Source organism: Scomber japonicus, chromosome 6 (assembly GCF_027409825.1).
Source record: "Scomber japonicus isolate fScoJap1 chromosome 6, fScoJap1.pri, whole genome shotgun sequence".
In the NCBI taxonomy this organism is placed as follows: domain Eukaryota; kingdom Metazoa; phylum Chordata; class Actinopteri; order Scombriformes; family Scombridae; genus Scomber; species Scomber japonicus.
The window spans coordinates 28360679-28380130 of record NC_070583.1 but is presented as its reverse complement, the minus strand read 5'-3'; the positions used below and the strand labels follow the sequence as shown (position 1 = coordinate 28380130).

Here is a 19452-nt window from a genome sequence, read left to right as displayed (position 1 = left end):
TCATAATTACACATTAGGTTTTTTCACAGTAAGTCTCCTCTGACAAGTTCTCCTATCAGTTTAACTTTCTGTAACCAAACAGATTGAAGTTTTCCCTCACTGAGGAATATTTTAGTGGGTGTGTGAAACAGACTTTACAGCTATATTAAATTTACAAAGTGAAAAAAAGGATGTTACTTTCAACATGGAATCAAATTTCATTTGGTGGAAAAGGAGGAATTGACACAGGAGGCAGATGAGTCACTGGGAAATACCACAAGCCTAATTCCCATAACAAAGCTCTGCAGTGCCTAGCCTCCATGTTAGCAAAGCAGCTAACTGACTACAAGGTCATCATGCCTGATTTATGCATTGGCAAGACAAATGAACAGGTAGACTTACAAGAATCATGAATTACCACTCTTGGTTTTTTTTTGCCTTTTCTCAATTATAACGTGTGCAGAAAGGGTTTAATTATACATAAATACAGACCTACTAAGCTGATCAAAGATGGCATGTTAACTCATGCTGGTAGTTCAAAAGTGACAGCATTATTTGATCACATCAATTGCATTTATGTTTAGATTTTTGCTCTGCTCTGTAATAAAAAAAAAACACTTTTTAAATACACTTGACTGACAGTTACTTATGCAATAGATGCTAATAACTGCATGCTTTCTCAACCCAAAGATGTACTAAAAATACAGAACTGTCATAGTTATGAAGGCTACTAAATACTGAGTAATTTACCTTCACTCAGTAGTTCTTCTATTGTAACAAAACCTTCCTATTCACTTGAATAAGAAAGTGTGTCCAAACTTTTGACCAATATTATATATACAGCAGTACTAGCTGCTATTAGGTAATGAAACCGCAGAGTTGTCACTATGCAAATTATGAGATAACAAGCCAAGAAAACAAGTGGTGCATGCTTTCAGAGATGTTTGCTAGAGTATCCCTGTATCTAGATACATGCAGACTCCAGTCACTGCAAGGTTGACTGGTCTTATTAAGGGGTCTCGGTAACAGGGCGACACTTCTCTCGATTTTCCACTGACACGTATCACTGACACACAGTCATAGCTCCAATAACTACATGTCTACCACAGTAAATCTCTAGAGTAGTATCATGGTGGTTGCACATTGGCAGTGAATTATCTGTCCTGTAGACAACAGTAGTTCATTGTTCTGTGTCCTAATGATTTTTAAATACTCCACTCTGACAATAGAGAATAAAATATGGTTCGCAGTTTGAGATAACACAGAAAATACACACTAATATTATAAATGCGAACTACTGTGAAACACCTAGGCCTTAATAACTGTGTATGTCAAGACGGAGCGGTAAACAAAACTGAATCATGAGGAGGTCAAGAACCCAGTTCCACTTTGCTCTGCTGTAGCACTTTAAAAATAGTTTTCGCCAGCATATAAAAAAAAGTGTGAAAATCAACAGTGACAGTCCAACAGTGACACAGGCAATTGCAGTTCCTCTACTTTTGAGGAACCCTAACCCAAGATGATCTTAAAATTTAAAAGAAACGCTTCAGAAAACACCAAAACCCAAAAGACAGTGTTTCTGTCTCAAAAAACCTACTAATAGTGTTTGAGAATCAATTTTCCTCGGCTCATTTAACTCTTCAGACCCTGCTCTGTAATTCTTCAAGTCTGAACTCGGACCTCTTCCTGGACAGGGCCATTAAATTTGCAGGGAGAGTGAAAGGGAGAAAGAAGGCAGAGTCAGAACAGGGTGGGATGGGAGGGGACGAGAGGAGAGGGGAGGGAGGGACTGCAGCGGGCCTGGGCTTGAATGCTCCATTGAGGTTTGGTGTTTTGATGGAAAACTGTGGCAGAGCTGGGTCAAATGCAGCAACAGTGGCAGCAAGAGAGGCCGGGACCAGACCAAACCATGGAGAAGGAGGGAGAGAGAGAGAGGGAGAGAGAGGGAGAGAGAGGGAGAGAGAGGGAGAGAGAGCGAGGGGGAGACAGAGAGAGAGGGAGGGGAGGGAGAGAGGGAGAGAGAGAGAGAGAGCGAGAGCGAGAGCGAGAGAGAGAGAGAGAAGGGGAGAGAGAGAGCGAGTAGTGGAGGAGGGAGGAACGAACAGCCCTAAGGGAGCAGGACTCCGACACACAGCTATTTCTGTGAAAGGGTCTCCTAAAATGAAGAGGAAGGAAAACACTGAACAATAAGGAACTAGACCAACTCATGTAACATTTAGAGGAAACACTTCAGGTTATTCTCAGTTCCTCCTTGAATCAATTTTAGCACAAATGCGCAGATTACTTGTCAGATAAAAAAGCAAATCAGGAGTATGCTAGACCAAATAATAAAAACGTGTCAGACTCTCATGTTAAATGCTATATGAAGTTCCTGCAGTAATGTGTGCTCTCAGGTGCTGTTAAAAAGCTGTGGGAGGTGCGGCCTGTCTGAAACTATGAGAGGATTGGACAGTTTTGGGTGTTGCCCTCAGGCTGCGGAGATCAGACTGAGGTGTGTTTCATTCCAGCAGGAGGTGAAATACAACATAACCTTGCACACTGCAGCACTGACATCCTCAGATGCTGGATTACACTGGAAAACTTGGCAGTACTGATACAGCGCTGTGTGGTGACAGCACCGTCTCCTCAGCTGTGTTTTGTGCTGAGTCACGCCATTGGCCTGTCGAGTAGCCTATGGTGCATACTTTACAATATTTCCCATTCAACCAGCCAGCCGTTCATGCCACCTCTTTAAAATGGTCTCTGATTCTATCTCGAGGCTGTGTAATGATACAGTCTCTTGAGCAGCCTGATGCAAGCCTGCACACTGCCAATGGGAGAAAACACACACTACTTATCTCATCTATACACCTGAGTCACACAATGTGGGTGCATACACACACATACAAGCACACAGCCGGCATGACGTCACTATTTTTTCCACTCCCAGCCACTGAGAAAGGAGCAGTCTACACCCACACAGCGATACTCCTTTAAGCCACCTTGTATCAATGTGTTCATTGATATAAAGAGTTCAAAAGAGAGAGAGAGAGAGCATTAGGTGAGTGGATGAATCAGACAGACAACGAGAGAGGGAGAGGTGTGGTGTGTGTTGGAGAGACAAGAGGAATAGCTCTGGAGCTCAAGCTACAGCCTCAGGGGGAAAACGGTGCCCTTTCTGCCCCAATAAACCTCATCAGGATTCCTGACATGAGGGCTGGGGGATAGACATTTCTTCACGCTATGCTGTCTGCTGTCCTCCAGCACTGAAAAAAGGAAAGGAGCCGGTTCAACATGCTACACTGTCCACACCGCAGCTGGTCAGGAGTCCTGCCACAAAAAACCTGAGAACTTCCCTGATCAAGGAGCAACTTTCCTGCAAAAGCATTTTTTTCACTTTTTTTTCCTTTTTTGTTGAGTTTAGTTGGTTAGGGGGAACATTTTTCTGTTAATTGATTTACCTGTTGACTTTAGCACTACACTGTAGGTTAATGTGTCTGGCAGGGGAACACGGACACCTGGTTTCACTGACTTTCTGTGTCTGATATCCTGTAACAACCTCAGAGATGTATTAATGGCTGTTACAAGCTGGCCTATTATGACATTTAAGGTGACGCAACCTGCGGTAAAACCACATTACTAACGCTGCATTCTCTTCAAAGCTCCAAGTCCTTATACCGATTGGTCAATACTCACTAAAACCATCTGGCTTGAATGTGAGACAGTACTTCATGTGCCGACTGATTCATCACAGAGAAACAGTTATTTGGACTTTCAAGGAGCAACAAAGTCATCTACACCAAAGCTTATTATAGCAAAGACATAATTATTAACAGTACATCCCTGCACTTTGTCCTACTAACCTTCCTTTTTGTATCCACTGTCTTTCTGCTATCAAAGCAATCTAAAGTCATTCAGACAAAGCCACATGCCTCTAGGTTGGTGACAGAACTTGCTGTTCTGGCAGCGGTTCTTTTCGAGGAACTGCAATGGTGTATCAGCCTGTCTAGTCACCCCTGATTCAGCAGAGACAGGCAGTGTAAGATTAATCACAGTGCAGCAGCAGGTTGCTGCTCTAGTTTTACAGTACAGCTTCTACTGGCACTCAGAGACAACATTCAAATAAAGCATCCCAATTCTGAGACCCCGGGATGAGGAGCCTCAACGCGCCACATAAAAATCACATCCAATTAGAACGGCAGAGAAGCTGCTTTCTAACATCAAGTATGTCTGAATATATCAGAGAAAGATGGAGCAGACGCACACAAACAGTCCAGCACACAGCACATGCTGCAGTAACTGTATCACAATCAATCAACCAGATAAAGACTTTATTAGCAGTCACTGTCCTTTTTAAAACTCTCCCAGTAAAAACAGAGAAATAAAGATAAATCTCCTTCATATCTTTTGGACACTGTGCAGTCTGCAAAATATCACGGCTTCACAAGTCTCACAGCTAGCTCGAGGGCACTACCGTAGTTCATGGCTACAAAACACTTACATAGACATGTGAAGACATGACATGAGACTAGCACTGATTGGTGATCAGATAGTATATTGACGACCGAAGGGATGATCGACGACTGTTTTTTCCTAAGCCGATATTAAGGTGAATTAAACAAATATACTATCAAAATGAAGATTTTATAATAATAGAAAAACCTTGAATCTGTGTTTTACTTTGTGCATTTAGAGCTGGTTCTGGTGGAGCGGCTCGATCCCCATTAATCAGCATGAGTGATTGATTTAAAATCCTTAATTTGCCGTCTCTTCTCCACCCTACGTCTCCGTTCTCCATATCCCTGCTTAGTGCTCACCAAAACTTAGTTCTGTACCCCTTGAGATTAGTTAACTTTATGGATATGATTTGAATTGTGATATAAAAAGATAATTATGCTAAATTGATGCTGTGATATTGTTGCACCGAGTAAAAGTAAATAATAATTATGTAATACCTCATTCTCATGTCTGTTATTTCATTGGCTAAGTGGGAGTTCCCCAAATTGGAGATGAGACAATACTATATCCAAAGGCCCAAACACTGCACAATATTCAGTCAACAATTAAAGTCAAAAGCAGCTTTATTGCCAACACTGACTTAAAAAAACAACTTGTTTACCTCAAAATATTGCACATATATCCTAGGCCATTCAGATTAGCTGTTAAAGTGCAACCAAATACCTCAATGTAAGCAGACAATAGATAGTAAAATATTTTGTCTACTGCAGGGCTACAGAAATAAATGTTCTTTTCAGTGATGAAATGGACCGGCTGTGACACCAGGCCAACCATACCCCAAACAAAGAATAATAAATAACCAAACAGGAATTAATAAATAAAAAGCAAAAATCAAAGAACTAAAACATAACAATCTCAGTTTACATGGCGCCCTTTAATCCTACACAAACAATTGTTCAATGTCCTCAAATAAATATTATTATTCAAATAAACACAAAGCCAGAAACAATGAATGATCACAATTTTACATTTATGCTGGAGTTATGTGAGACTATACCTACAGATTTTAACTAATAAACAAGCTGCTTTATTCTCTCTGGTTTGAGAAGGTTGTGGTGGGAAGTAATGGTGATACCAGCCACACTGAACACTCTGATGCAGTGCTAGTTGCAGCTAATAAATAAGAACAATAATAGCAATAACATAATAGACTGTATTTGTTATCCTACTGTGGCCGTGTTCACTCTGAGAGAGAGTGAGTGAGTGAGAGAGAAATAGTCCACTCTCATTTCAGTGACACAGTGTCACAGGGTGACGGTAGGAAGATCTGACTATGGAGAACATCGCCCAACCCTTCATGACACTTTAGCCAGACAGCTCTCTTCCCTTGTCCTCTTTTTTATCTGTTGTTGTGATCCTGTCTTTTGTGAAGTGAAAGTAATGTTTGGGCCCTGAAGCACTCTTGGTTAACAGGGGAGGACTATAGAGAGTGTCCACAAGCATCAGCATCACAGGGCTGGGTGATAGACCCTCAACTCCCCCCTGCACATAAGAACCCCAGCTAATGCTCCGACCTCGACTCCACCCACCATCCAACATCACCAACCCTGGGGCATCGCCCGTTTCTTTTCCTCTGTGTGGCTCACTCTCCTTTTCTATCTCACCCTCTTTTCTTTCCTTCTAGTCAGGTTTCTCTTGACTAAAATAACTGCAGGAAAAATATTAACACCATTTAAAGACACAAAAGAGGCTCAAGGTTAAACCACAGAAGAGATTTTTCATTCGTACTTTGCTAATTATTGAAAGCAAATATGATACAAAAGTAAGTAGTCGCTACCTTGATGCATAAGAAAGAGTGATGATAAGTAATAATAGTGGTGATAACAAGAGACTGGGACTGACCGATGCAAAGAATTGAATAAGTGATGGATGCAATGGAGAGAGTGTGTGAAAAAGAGTGAAATGGGACCTGGCAAGAATGAACAGAGTATGGTGAGAGTTGGTGTGTGCCTGCCAAAGTGACATCCAGGTGTGAGCAGAGTCTTTCTAAGCTCCTCATTTACATTCTATAAATAAACAAAACTGAATCTGGCTACTCGCTCGCTGCTCGGTAGCTGATACGATTCAATGCAGATAATTCAAGGCCAGCTTCACTCACGCAACCGCCGAGAAACACTTCGAAAACACTGCAGCAGTTTTTGCTGCAAAGAGACTGTAAAGCTTTCCACCTTTACCAAAATGTGACCCCGTCGTCAATCACAAAACATATTTCGAGAGTGTTGTGTAAAATGCATCACTGCCAACCGTAACAGTGTAATAACCTGGCCTGAGTGAAAAGTCAACACAGCACAATGATAACCACTTAATAACCAAATACTGGTCATTACAACCATAATTCACATAACTATTAGATGGAGTAAATTTGTCAGGAACTCATAAGACAAGAATATTAGACCAATTATGGAAGAGTTAGAGTATTGGTGTTGTGGATTAACTAGTAGTTTTCCTTTTTAACTGGCGACTTTTACCTGAGTGTGTCTGTGTTGTGAATATATTGACGACAACAGCTGTATTTGTGGATGCCCTATTAATGCCCTTTTTCATTAAAATAATCAATGACACCAACACATACTATTCACAGATACAGGATTTGAGACCAGATCACTGTCCAACATAATTACAAATCAATGAGGTAATCCAGTTTTCCATTGAGTTGTTTTTACTTTCGCTGGATTGACGTGTGACAGCGGACAACTGTGCACATGCTACTCCTTGTTAACTCGCTGTTAGTTAGTACTTTCATGATCAATAGTGTTTACCATTGGTGGACAAAATACTAGAAACACCTTTCACCACAAACTACAACCTACCAAATGAACCACGGAATTAAATCAACTCTTTTTTTTGACACAATTTCAACCAATTCTCAATATCATACTCTTATTATAAAAAGGTAGTGTTCCCATTTCTTCAGTATTTATATATATATATATGTCATCATGTAAACACGATCTGCTTTAGGTGGCATTTGTTTAACAGATGATGGTTGATGAGGTTTTTTTTAACCATTTCTGCCTCTTTTTGAGACTAAAATAAGCCAGAAATGACCTACATGCATTTACTGGCAACAACCTGGTGGTTTTGAGGCTGCTTGTTGTGATCCAAAACACTTCTGTGATAAAGACTTTAATGAAAAGGTCAGTCAGGCCCTACATGCTATAATAGACAGGGTTAGGTTATGGTAAAAAAAAATAAAAAAAAATTGCCTCTCCCATTGATTTTATGTATTCATTAACTCTTCAGATATCACTGCCTTTGAAAATCACACACTTTCCACAGCAACTGGATGGAGAAGATAAGATATTAAGAGTCTTTAGCTAAATTATATTGCATCATAATACCATAAAATGACACTTCCCCGAGGTCAGCTCTCACTCGGCAAATGGTGCTACGTGTTTCCCATACAATGCATACAGTTGTACAGCTGTCTATTTGACTGCCCTACTTGGGAATGACAGCGTATCTTACCGCTTCAAGCTTTCCTGCAGGCTAATGTTTTAAATATTTATTACTAAATTAATTTCATATGCTAATTTTGACTTAAACTTGAATTTCTTTCCCCCTACTTCTTTTTATCTCCTCCTTTCAGTTGTGGGAAACATGTTTGTGTGTTAATACTGCCGCTACCCACTGCATGCACACAGCTGGAGCCTTTGCACTTTGGATCAGAGCTCTAAATGACTTCTGGATACTCGTTTTAATGCACAGTTCAGAGCAGCTGACACAGCCTCCCCAGTATCAGTGCTGACTAGATGGAGTAGGAGCATACTGCATTATCAGGGAGGGCTGCCAAATACAGGAGACGCATTATGAGCAGACCGAGCTGTCAGAACCGCTCATGAAAACATTTGTTATGAGAAAACAAATTCCTATGCAGCATTAAGGCAAATCTCAACTCCACTGCCCTGTTATCATTTGGTGCTGACATAATTACTTCATTATTCCACTGACATAATAATTATAGATCATGATTTTGATAATCGTTTTACCCTTTAAGGTCATTCATCGAGTTCAAATTCAAAGCATTTCAAATTTGCTGCATGCTTTACTCTGTTTCCTTGCATTGTAAAATTGAATGCTCTTGGGTTTTCAGACTGATGCCAAGCAAAATAAACACTTTGAAGATATCGCTTTGCATTCTGGTAAGTTGCAGTGGGCATTTGGGCATGTCATGACTAAATGATACGCTTAAGGATACATAAATAACTGTCGGTGTCAATTCCTTTTATAATTAACCTGCCACAGACATACTGCGTCACTGCCGACCAGCCTCCCTGAATGTACCTGACCTACACTGATGGACCTGAGAGGAGCATTCAGCGGACAGCCAGTTTGCTCCCACTGAAAGCTATTGTTTACTATTAGTGATGTCACCAGCACCACTTCCCGGGAGGGCCTCAGGGGGGGTGGGGGGGGGGGGGGTGGGAAAAACGTGGAGATCAGCAGAACTCTATGACAAAGAGCTAACAGCACACTAAACTGACCCACCGGCTGGCAGCCCAACCCCAATAGATGTTAGATGTGCACTCCCACCATGGCCAACTGAGCAAAAACAAAATGCACTACCCCGCACCGCCAGGGAGAGAAAGCAAGGACAGGGAAATACAGATTCACTTAAGGATGGAGGGGGGAAATCAATAAAGTTATTATCATCAGCAACTGTGGAAGAAAACGCCCTCCGAAACTGCTGCAGCTTGAACAATAATTGCAACTGCAGGCCAGCTCTCATATTGTTGCAACAGAGTTTATGTTCAGCACAAGCCGGCTGCAGAGCATCCAGAGTGCTGTCACAGTGTTTTGCATTTATTTGTTTTGCATGAATGTAACAGCCCGCATCAGGCTCTACTGGTACTGTGACAATTTTGACTTTTATGACACAAAGCTTGTAAGAAAAACAACAACCAGATGAACAAGCTCACTCTAAAAAAGGTGTCAGTCTACATGCTGTGACTAAAATAAAGATCAATGGACAACAAATAAACATACAAGCCCTCACATGCAGCATCAAATCTGAGCTGCCCAAATACATGATGATATGATTTTTATGACAAACCACCCTGTCTCTTAGCAATAAATTCTAACACTGTGTTTCTCGTGAGATCAATCGCATCACAGTGGATTATCTGACTATCAGCTGCACTGTGAATTTCATTACAGGTTTACTGAAGTCATCTGAAAGAACGGACTTCTTCATTTAACTGATGAAAGCCACCCGACTTCACAGCAGCTGCACAGATTAAGTCATCAGTGCCGTGCACAGCGTTGTGGTGGAACTGTTAAGAAAAGCCCAAAACAAAACAAAAACATAATAAACAGCACCACAATTGCACTTGGTGCCAGCCACTGCTGTCATCATTGCAGTGGGGGAGGGGGGTCATGAAAAATGGGGTTGGGTTTTAGCCTCGAGCTCATGCCCCAGCCATGAGAATATTTCATTTCCCAAACTGTGCAATGAGCTTCCTTCAGCCCTGAATCTGACATCCACATTCCAGTGTATTGGCCTGCTCTCCTCGCAGGTATGTGGGATTCAGGTGGGAAGGCTTGACGTAATGCAACAAGCCTCAGTTGCCCTGCCAGAATACATCATTTAGAGAATAGAAACCTCTTCATTCTCCTAGTAGAAAACATCACAAGAATTCATACATGTACTGTTGCCTATTGGAAGAATTGGAAATGTCTATCTCAATGGATTACAATAACACAGACACACACCTCTCTACTATTCAGGGTTTTTCAAGCTGTGACACATTACTTAACCCGCTGTTGTTGACAACAGTGTCCGAGCTTTGCATTTAAGTTGGATGATGCCTCAGTTAAGGTGATTAGTTGACGGAGTTTAGGTTTGGTCTAAATCTGGAGATTGTTTTAATAGGTGTAGGAGAGGGTAAGCTTTAAAGGCTTAGGGGTAATAGTGATGTTGAAAGGTGTACAGGGATCACAGATGACTGTTCCCTGGCACACAAACAGTAGCAGGCCTTCTCACTCCTTGTACAAGTAGTACTTTACTGTCTGCAGAGAACTCCATTACCCATGCTGAGATCAGCAGAGTTTCCATCAAGATCTGATGTCTCTCCTTAGTAATTAGATTGTATAACACAGTTATTACTGAGCACATCACCACAAAGAAGTGCTTCTCTTGAGACCACGTAAAACATATTTTCATCAGCCTGTGGGTTGTGTTTCATATTAACATCATCATTCACCTCGAATCAAACAACTTTTTAACTAAATGTTCTGTTTCATTTCTTTGAGGGTTGCATTTGTGCATGTGGAGTGTGCATGGATAGAGAGGGAGAAAAAAAAGAAAAGATGGTGATATACTGTACCTGTCAGTGAAGCTGGACTGTGTGTCACTCATTGGGCTTCCGGTTCTAGATTCGCAGCAAATTATATCCGATTAACATTTTCCAGAGTGTGATGAGGCGATTTAATGGAGCGTCCTTCTCTGGCATTCGTCTGAAGTGGGCAAGGAAGATGAGGATGATGTTGGAAATAAATTAACTGCAGGGGGAAACTCTGTTGGATTGTGTGGTAAGGCACGTCCAAACACCAGAGGAAGAAAAATACTACCTATATGCTATCTGTCAACCAATACTCCTTGTCAAAATCTGAATAGCAGCAAGGAATCTACAGTGCAGACTTTAAAAATGAATCGAAAGGGGGGGCCTCGGTGGTATTAGCTGAACAGTCAGATGATATCCTTACCCCTGGCTATACACAATATTTTGGCAACGAGAATAAATATACTGCTCCAGCTGGCATACGTTGTCGTGCATGTGCATGTATGAATCCTTTTGCATTCACATCCCAGATTTTTTTTTTTTTTTTTGCCGATATGGAGGTGTGGAGGACCCAATCAGTATCCCCACCTTTGGCCCAGCGATGTAGTATAGTCCGTCTGCCAGCACCTCCTTGCTCGGGCTGAATGGCCTCGGTTGCCTAAATGATCTTTGAAGATGCTGGAATTTCCTCCAGTCCCATTTGGTATTCCCTGCTCCAAGAAATGCCTGTCTGCGGCTGTGTGGACGACTCTCCCGTGACCATGAGAAGAGCAGGATTCAATAGCGAGTTGAAGCGACCCGTGTGTTACAAATTAGCGCAAAAAAAACAACAACAACCACACAGCTAAATGTTATATATATACGATAGATTCAGAAAAAACAACACTGGGTTAAGATGATCGATTCATAAAAAGCGCATTGTTGTTCTTCTTCATTTTTTTTCATTTAGCAAAAAAATCCTGTTGAGCTGGCGTTGAATCTTGCCTTGCTACCAGCTAACAAAAACAGATGAGCTCTTTCAGCAGAGGAAAAAAAAAACTTTGCTTCGTGTGCTCTTGTGTTTCGACTGCAAACTAAGCAAACTCCCGTTCACAACAATGAGCCGGCCGACGACCGAAAAATACATATACAACAACACAAGCACCGCATGAATGTTGGCTGGCTGACTGTGGCTTTGCAGGCGATATGTCTCCGTGTTTATGTCCCTTCAACAACAAAAAAAGTCTCCTTGAGTAAAAGACAATCCAGTGAAGTCGGGGTTAGCACAGCAGCGTAGCGTCCCTTGACTCCATGTTTCCAGATTTGAGTCGTTTTTCTCGGCTGAATTCCCGTGGATGGAAAAGCAGGCTATGCTATGTGGCCAGCTAACGGGACAAAAAAGTAACAACCACTCCTCTGTAAACAGCCACACACACAAAAAATACCCACAGAGGCGCTTTAAACTTTTGAGGGAACATCAAACGCCAGTTTTCCAAACGCAGGGTGTTATTTGTACAGGGATATAACTTGCGGAAAGGTACCAAAAAAATCCCACTTTCTGCCGCTAGCAACGCCCTAGCCAGCTAGCTGTAGGAGTCCAGTAGCGCTTCCACTAACCACTTCCGCCGGGAGAGATGGGAAAACTCATTATGTGTCTGTACAACAGTGTTACAGAATTACAATATGGTAACTATGATGGTGTTATATTACATCTAACAGTATTTAATGTATTCCTATAATACGCATGTAAGAATACAGTAAGATCAATAAACTCCTAAAATGTTATATTAGACCTTTAATTAGTCGATTAATTAACCCTATCAAGCCTGAACCATCAATTAATTACCAGAAAATTCTAATTTTGTTTATTAGAAACTTCTGATAAGTAATTTAAAAATGAATGAAATAACACTTTTTTAAATTTTGTATCATATTTGATATCTCTTAAGTTTTTGCAATTTTTTTTATTTGATTTTTTTTTTTTTAAGTAGTGTATGGACAGAAAAGTTAAACATACATTTTTATAATTTAATAACAATTTGAGGTGTTTTTAAGCAAAAATCCATCGGCTTCAACTTCTCAGATAGGTGTATTTTCTTATATTTGTTCATTATGATCTTAATTGTAGTAAACTGAGTATGCTTTTGGACTCCTGGTCAGACAAAACAAAAAGTCCTTTCATGTCACTTTGGACTCTGGGAACTTAATGGTGATATTTTATAGATTAAATCAATTACTACACTGAACACTGAACATAATTGGTAGTCGCAGTCTTATATTATAGCTCAATTAGTCGATCAACTAACTAACTGATTATTCAGCTATTAAACATGATCAAAATCTTTGGGATAGAGAAAAAAAATGAAGTTCATGTTTATTAGTTAAATAACAGATTAGTTATCACATATGATGATTGACAACATCTATTTTCAGTTTCTCAGATGTGAGGATTTGTAGATTTTCTTTGTTATATCATTGTAAATGAAATATATTTTGGTTTGACACTTGGTCGGACCAAGCAAGTCATTTTCGAATGTTTTATAGACTAACTAATTAAAAAACTGTCAATTAACAGATAATGAATGCTGTTGATATGTTTCTGCAGATCTAGTAGGCCTAGTAGTTTTAATGAAGATGAATAATTGTTTACTTTTCCATGGCAGGGAAACTAGTCTTGTTAGTAAGGATACACTTTGCTTTAGGTGGATGATCAACTTGGTGATGTACGTATGTTGTTATATAATTACGTCATGGTTTTCATGTCTGTGCTCTTGCCAAGTATGTGGTTGGTCTGGGACTGGGAGAACAGTCATTATGCTGATTATTCACATTTTACAGTCCAGTCCTTTGTCCACCAAAAAGACACTCAGTTTTCTGAAGAAATGTCTTTAATTCATCTATAGAGGAAATGACAGAGAGGGATAAACCACTCAGATGGCTGTATGTACAACACAGTGTAAGAAAAAATAGAGAAATAGAGAAAAAAGCAAAAGAGTCTGATACATAAAACTGTCTAGAGGCTTTGATTCATTTATTGTGTCTGCGGAGTCAGAGCACACAAGAGATCAAGACCAAGATCTGTATTCAATGCAATTTATCTTCACTGATTCTATTTGTAGTCCACTGTGTATATAACAGTGTTCAGTTACACATGAGTCTTTGTGATTGAATCCAACTGAGGGAAGATGAAGTTCACATCACAATATCACAAATCTAATTGCTTAGCATATGATTGGTAATGGTGGTTCAAAAGGGCTGTTTTGAATCTGTCAGAATCTGTGGAAATATGGGAAATATGCGCAATTATACTTCTCCACTGTCTTTTGGTCAATTTGTTTGTTTGTATGTTTCCTGTTACATGTTTATTATAGTGTTCTGCGTTCCTATCTAATTATGCGCCCTTCTGGAAGCTGACACCAGTGTGTAACATAGAGTGTGGTATAGTAAATTAAACTTTGTGTGCTCACAAAAAATGTTTTAAACAGTGGCATTATTGCTAACAAGAACAGAAATAAGTAAAACTATAGTGGCAAACTACAAGCCTTGTATGCTAATTAGTGTACACTACAACCAAATTAAAATATGACTCACTGTTGTTTAACTAGAACTGTGATACTATTTCCAGTTAAGAGCAGCTTTCTTAGTTTGTTAATGTATTTATTTTATGAAGTCAAGTGACTCATGTTTCTTCCCTCACTGATCAGTCATATATAATTGATATGACACCATCATGTGGTCATATGAGGCAACTTCAGCCTCAGTCTAATAATACAGTCGAGTAATTGCAGCATTTAATGTTAATATATGTGCGTAGTTGGAAAGTTGTAATTTAAAATTTATTCTGAAGCATAAGAACAATCACCAAGATTTTTATTTCATTTCACACACAGATTACAAAGGCTAAAGAGTTTATTAAAATCATGAAATCATAAAGTAAATGTAGTTCTTCTTTACTCCTATATCTATGCTATAGGATTTACAATACAGAGCAGACAAAAAAGAAAAAATACAAACAAAAAGGGCAATACATTCAGATAACTAAGGCACACACCAGTTTGATTTTTGCTTTGTAGATATACTGTATGTATATATATCGGTGACATGACTCTGAACAGTAGCAGCCAAGTAAACAGGTAGATGAGAGCAACACATAACATTTAAAACATAAATGTACAAGTGTTTTAGCACGTTACTACTTAAATTTGTGTCCACTAAAATAAAATACAAGACAATAAAACACAAATATAAAGTCTGAGCACAACAGTGAACATTGTTTCAGTTATGGTGTGAGCTGAGCATTATCATTCTCTACATGTAACAATTCACTTGTTTTCATCCCATGTTGCACTTGTGTCTGGATGATGTGGTTGACATAAAAATCACAATATTAAGAGGAATACTTTTCCAATAATATGGCAAATGTTTACAAAATCACACACAAAATACTACAACTGACTTCACTCAGATAAAACTCCTCACACATGTAAATCCAAAAATTAAATAACATTTTTTGTTAGAGCATAACCACAATTTAATCAGACAACAGAATTTTGTGAAACGATAACCTGATATGATTATATCATATCAATGTGATTTTACTGAGAGGAATGCTAATTATTGCTCAGCCCTATTTGTATGTATGTGCCACTGATGAGGATTAAGACTTAATAAAAATTGGAACACAACATTTTAGCTTGAAACAAAAGTGTATGCAGTCAAATGCATAGCAGCACAGGTTCTCATCATGTTATCTGTCAGAGAGCGGCATGCTTGATGCACACAGAAACATGTTTGTCTCAAAAATCAAGATGGAGTGTAGAATGTGCACATCCAAAGAAAAATGTACAGGTGCTGGATCAAAAAAAAAGAACCTTAAGGAGAAGTCAGACAAAAGATCTGCATGAAAATATTAATTTGTCAAGTCTCGACTATGACTGACAAAGATCTTTGTGAGATTGAAACAATGCACTATTAAATTAAATTAATTAGGAGTTATTGGTAAAGTGACAATTCAAATAACTTCAAATACCGTCTAGACTTCAAGTTATGACACCATTCACCATCATCATTCAAAGAAATTTATAGTTTAACATAAATATCCAAATATTGTTATTACCAAAGTAAGACTATGTAATAGAGAGGACAATCTTATTCCTTTACATGAATAAACTTAAAAACAATGTAATGTCAGGGAAGTGCTCTTTTGTGCAGGCTCTGGAATATGATTTGAAACAGCAGCTAAACATGGTAAACTAGATTAAACAAAGTAATCAAATACACTCATTTATCTGCATTTCATCCCAAGCTTCTGGTATGACTTCACCTACCTGAGTATACCTTTCACATCTGCTCAAAGTTTCACATACACAATAAACAAAAAAGAAAACAAAAGCAAAAAACCCCAAATAAAACCCCAACTAAGACTGATAAGAAACCAAAAATAGCTTTTTCATATGACTCACAAAGACTATGGGCTGTACATGTAAACTGTCTATTTCTTAATAGTAAGCCTCCACCAAAACAAGTCACTAGGCCACAGTTCACTGCAACTGAAATCACCATCTGTTCATGTGTTTATAGAAAGTGCTTTGGTTTTCAGTGAAAAACTTAATCTATGTTGTTTATTCTGCACCTTTCACACAACAATCTAACATGTTCAGCAGCAATTTCTGCATAAAAAATGTGTTTTTTCAAAATGCACAGGTGTTGGACTCTATAGATACATATCACAGGACCTTCCTTGATATATACTTGAACTATCCCCTTTAACATCTCAGTTTAATATACAAAAAGTTGATTCTCCTTGTTATTTCTCTTGTGTGTCCAAAAAACATACTTAATGTAAATAGTTTTTCTTCAGACAAACAGAAGCTGATCAGTTATACTTCTTTTCATGGCCATTAGCTACTACCGCCCCTTGTTGGTCTCTCTGCTGTTTGTGCCAACTTTTGCTCTTCCGACGAGCAAATCGAACAATGTCCACCATGAACACCCATGACAGAGCGTACATAGCCACTCCCCCACACTTGATGAAGAATCTGGGTCTTGGAGCGATTAGTTCACAGTACAGCATTGTGCCTCCCACGAAGACTCGCATCACCACAAACAGCAGCACAAACAGGACGTCCACAACGTCTCCCAGCAGCGTCCCGTAATGTCCTGTCTGTTTGAGGAACCAGCGTGCCTGCAGGAGGGGGTTGGTGATTTCGCTGCCAAAGAGTACAGCACAGGACTCAATGCCAGACTCCCCCAACCACAGGGTCAGCAGGATTCCCAGGATGCTCATGGTGTGGTGGGCCAGCATAACGGGTCCTTCTGTGCGGAAGTACACACACCAGCCCATATCAAAAATGAAGTAGCCCAGACTCACCATCATGGCAGTTATCTGTAGAGGAGTATTCTTGGTACCTAACACCGCAAACAGATATTTTTTTGTTAGCACACATTTGAAATACAAGCCAAAAGAACCCGCAAACATGCAATCACTGCAACATGTCATTATCCTAATTAGTAACTTATGCAATACATGATGAAGACATAAAAGCTAAAAGGATTCAGTCCCTGTATTGCACAAACTTACAGCTACTTGAAGTAACACTAAACTATCTCAACATGCTAAGAAAAAAATAACTGATTAATTGGTTACTAAAAAATTTAATCAGAAACTATACTTATGATGAACACATAGTTTCAGTTTCTAAACTGTGACAATCTGCTGCTTTTGTTTTTCTTACAAGACTAATGTATTTGGATTTTGTGACAAATCAAGTGATGAAATGTGAAAATGTGGCTCAGTGTACATGTGGTGGGCATTATTTTACCCATTTTCTGATATTAATAATTGAGAAAATGATTGGCATAAAGTGGGATGCAGCCCTGAATGTATGAATGAACACCTTGTGAATTCACAAGGCGTTGCTACTTAAGTAGCATTTACAACATAATGCTGTGAAGCACTAAAGCTCAAATTATACTCTTTAAATCACTGAGACTGCCCTCATTGTTTGTAATTATGTCTTTACAGTGCAAATGAACAAAATGTACAAATTTAATTCTGATAAGTTTATCTATAGATGGAGGATGTCCTACCTGGATCAGTGAAAGGCCAGGGTCCATCCACATAGCCTATGTATGCAGTGATACAGACTGCCAGGATGCCATGCAACAGGGTGACAAGACGACAGTTCCACTCACAACTCCGGGACCCATTAATGTTACACAGGAGGAAGTAGAGAGAGACCCAACCGGACAGGCACAGGAGTGCACAAACCACAAGCACTGCCATCTTCTCTTCTGAAGGCAAAACCAACAAGAAAAACAACTAAGCCCAACCTATAATTTCTTTCGAAAGCGTTTGTGTCAGCAGTCTTCACGCCAACTCTTAAATCACACTACTCTGTAAAACATAAACGAGTGGAGACACATCTTGCTCTGCAATATCGTTTACAGTAGAAAGAGACAGCATTACCATCCGAAGACTTAGACTGTGCAACCCTTTGTAAGTGAACAACAATTAGCCTTTGCTTGAACTATAATAGCACTATAGTTGGCTGGCTGAGGGTCTGGTGGGGTGAGGGGGACGTCTCTTCTTCTGCTGTGACGTTTGTACTAGGAGGTGAGACCATGCAGATGGACGCACCCGCTTTCACTAGACTGCAACAAGAAGGATACTTGATTCTCAAAGACTACAAGCAAGTTTCAAAACTAGATGAGAGGTCACTGGGTGCTGGGCGTCAGACAGAGACTTTTTGAACTGTAATCGAATGATATGCCCTTTGAGAATCAGTTTAGAGATTCACCAATGTTGTTATCTTACTTGTTTTGTTGTTTGCATGGAAACATAGATGTGAGGATGGTATGATAAGTTGAAACCATGGTGTAACCATTCGGATTTGATTTTGAAATCAAGTCAAGTAAATTTTACTTATATAGCACCAAATCACAACAGAAGTTACCTCAGGGAACTTTTCACATACAGCAAGTCAAGACCACACTCTTTAATCTACAGAGACCCATCTCTCCATGAGCAAATAGTTAGTGACAGTGGCAAGAAAAAACTCCCCTTTAATGGGAAGAAACCTTGAACAGGACCAGGTTCTAGGTGGGCAGCCATCTACCTTGACCGGTTGGATTGAGAGATAAAGAAGGAAGGAGAGTGGAGGGACGCAGAAAAGCACAACCACATTGATAACGTAATCCTTAAACAGGCAACGTGCACCAGGAGATATATACATTTTAATACCTTGATCCTGGTGGAGATACAACTCATAAAATCCAAAATATACAATATATTTCTTTTAATTACTTGTGGAAATGTTTTACTTAGTTGCAACATGAAATAACTAATAACATAAAAGTAAATTTATAATTAAAAAAATAATTAACATCTAATTTTTCCACTCCTGCCTGTTTAAGGGTTAAATAAGAAAAGACATAAGACAAACACAGATCAATGAGAAAAAAAGAGAATAAAGAGAATAAAAATGAACAAGAATATAACACAAACAAGATGGGTACAAAAATGTTAGGTACTGTTACGGCCCTCTAGCAGTAGTTTGGGTAGGTTGTAACAGGTACATTTCCCAAACTGTTTTCTTCATTTAGCAGCATGTGTATGTAATTCATTCATTATGCATGTAAATACGTGTATGTTTTGTAAACTTAGACATTTCTTCTGGTTAAATAAAATGATAATTACCAGGTGCTGTTTAATGTT

The 19452-nt window shown here is 39.3% G+C and overlaps 2 protein-coding genes across 5 annotated transcripts in view; both read right to left on the bottom strand.

Moving 5' to 3' along the window:
- Positions 1 to 12320, bottom strand: part of arhgef12a (Rho guanine nucleotide exchange factor (GEF) 12a) — a 38829-nt gene extending 26509 nt beyond the window's left edge. For 2 of the 3 annotated variants that reach the window (XM_053321277.1, XM_053321279.1), the window contains exon 1: positions 10803 to 12320. In XM_053321277.1, the coding sequence (XP_053177252.1) occupies positions 10803 to 10834 (32 nt within the window). In that variant the 5' untranslated portion in view covers positions 10835 to 12320. The remainder of the gene's footprint in view (positions 1 to 10802) is intronic. The other variant, XM_053321278.1, reaches the window with a different exon arrangement.
- Positions 12321 to 16142: 3822 nt separating this feature from the next.
- On the bottom strand, positions 16143 to 18021 carry tlcd5a (TLC domain containing 5a). Of its 2 annotated transcripts, XM_053321285.1 has the most exons (3): positions 17826 to 18021; positions 17072 to 17144; positions 16143 to 16714 (listed from the first exon to the last, which is right to left on the bottom strand). In XM_053321285.1, the coding sequence occupies exons 1-3, from the start codon at positions 18019 to 18021 to the stop codon at positions 16612 to 16614; spliced, it is 372 nt and encodes a 123-aa protein (XP_053177260.1). In that variant the 3' UTR covers positions 16143 to 16611. The 2 variants fall into 2 exon arrangements, with proteins under 2 accessions (XP_053177260.1, XP_053177259.1); XM_053321284.1 differs by having other exon boundaries at positions 16143 to 17144.
- Positions 18022 to 19452: the final 1431 nt, after the last annotated feature.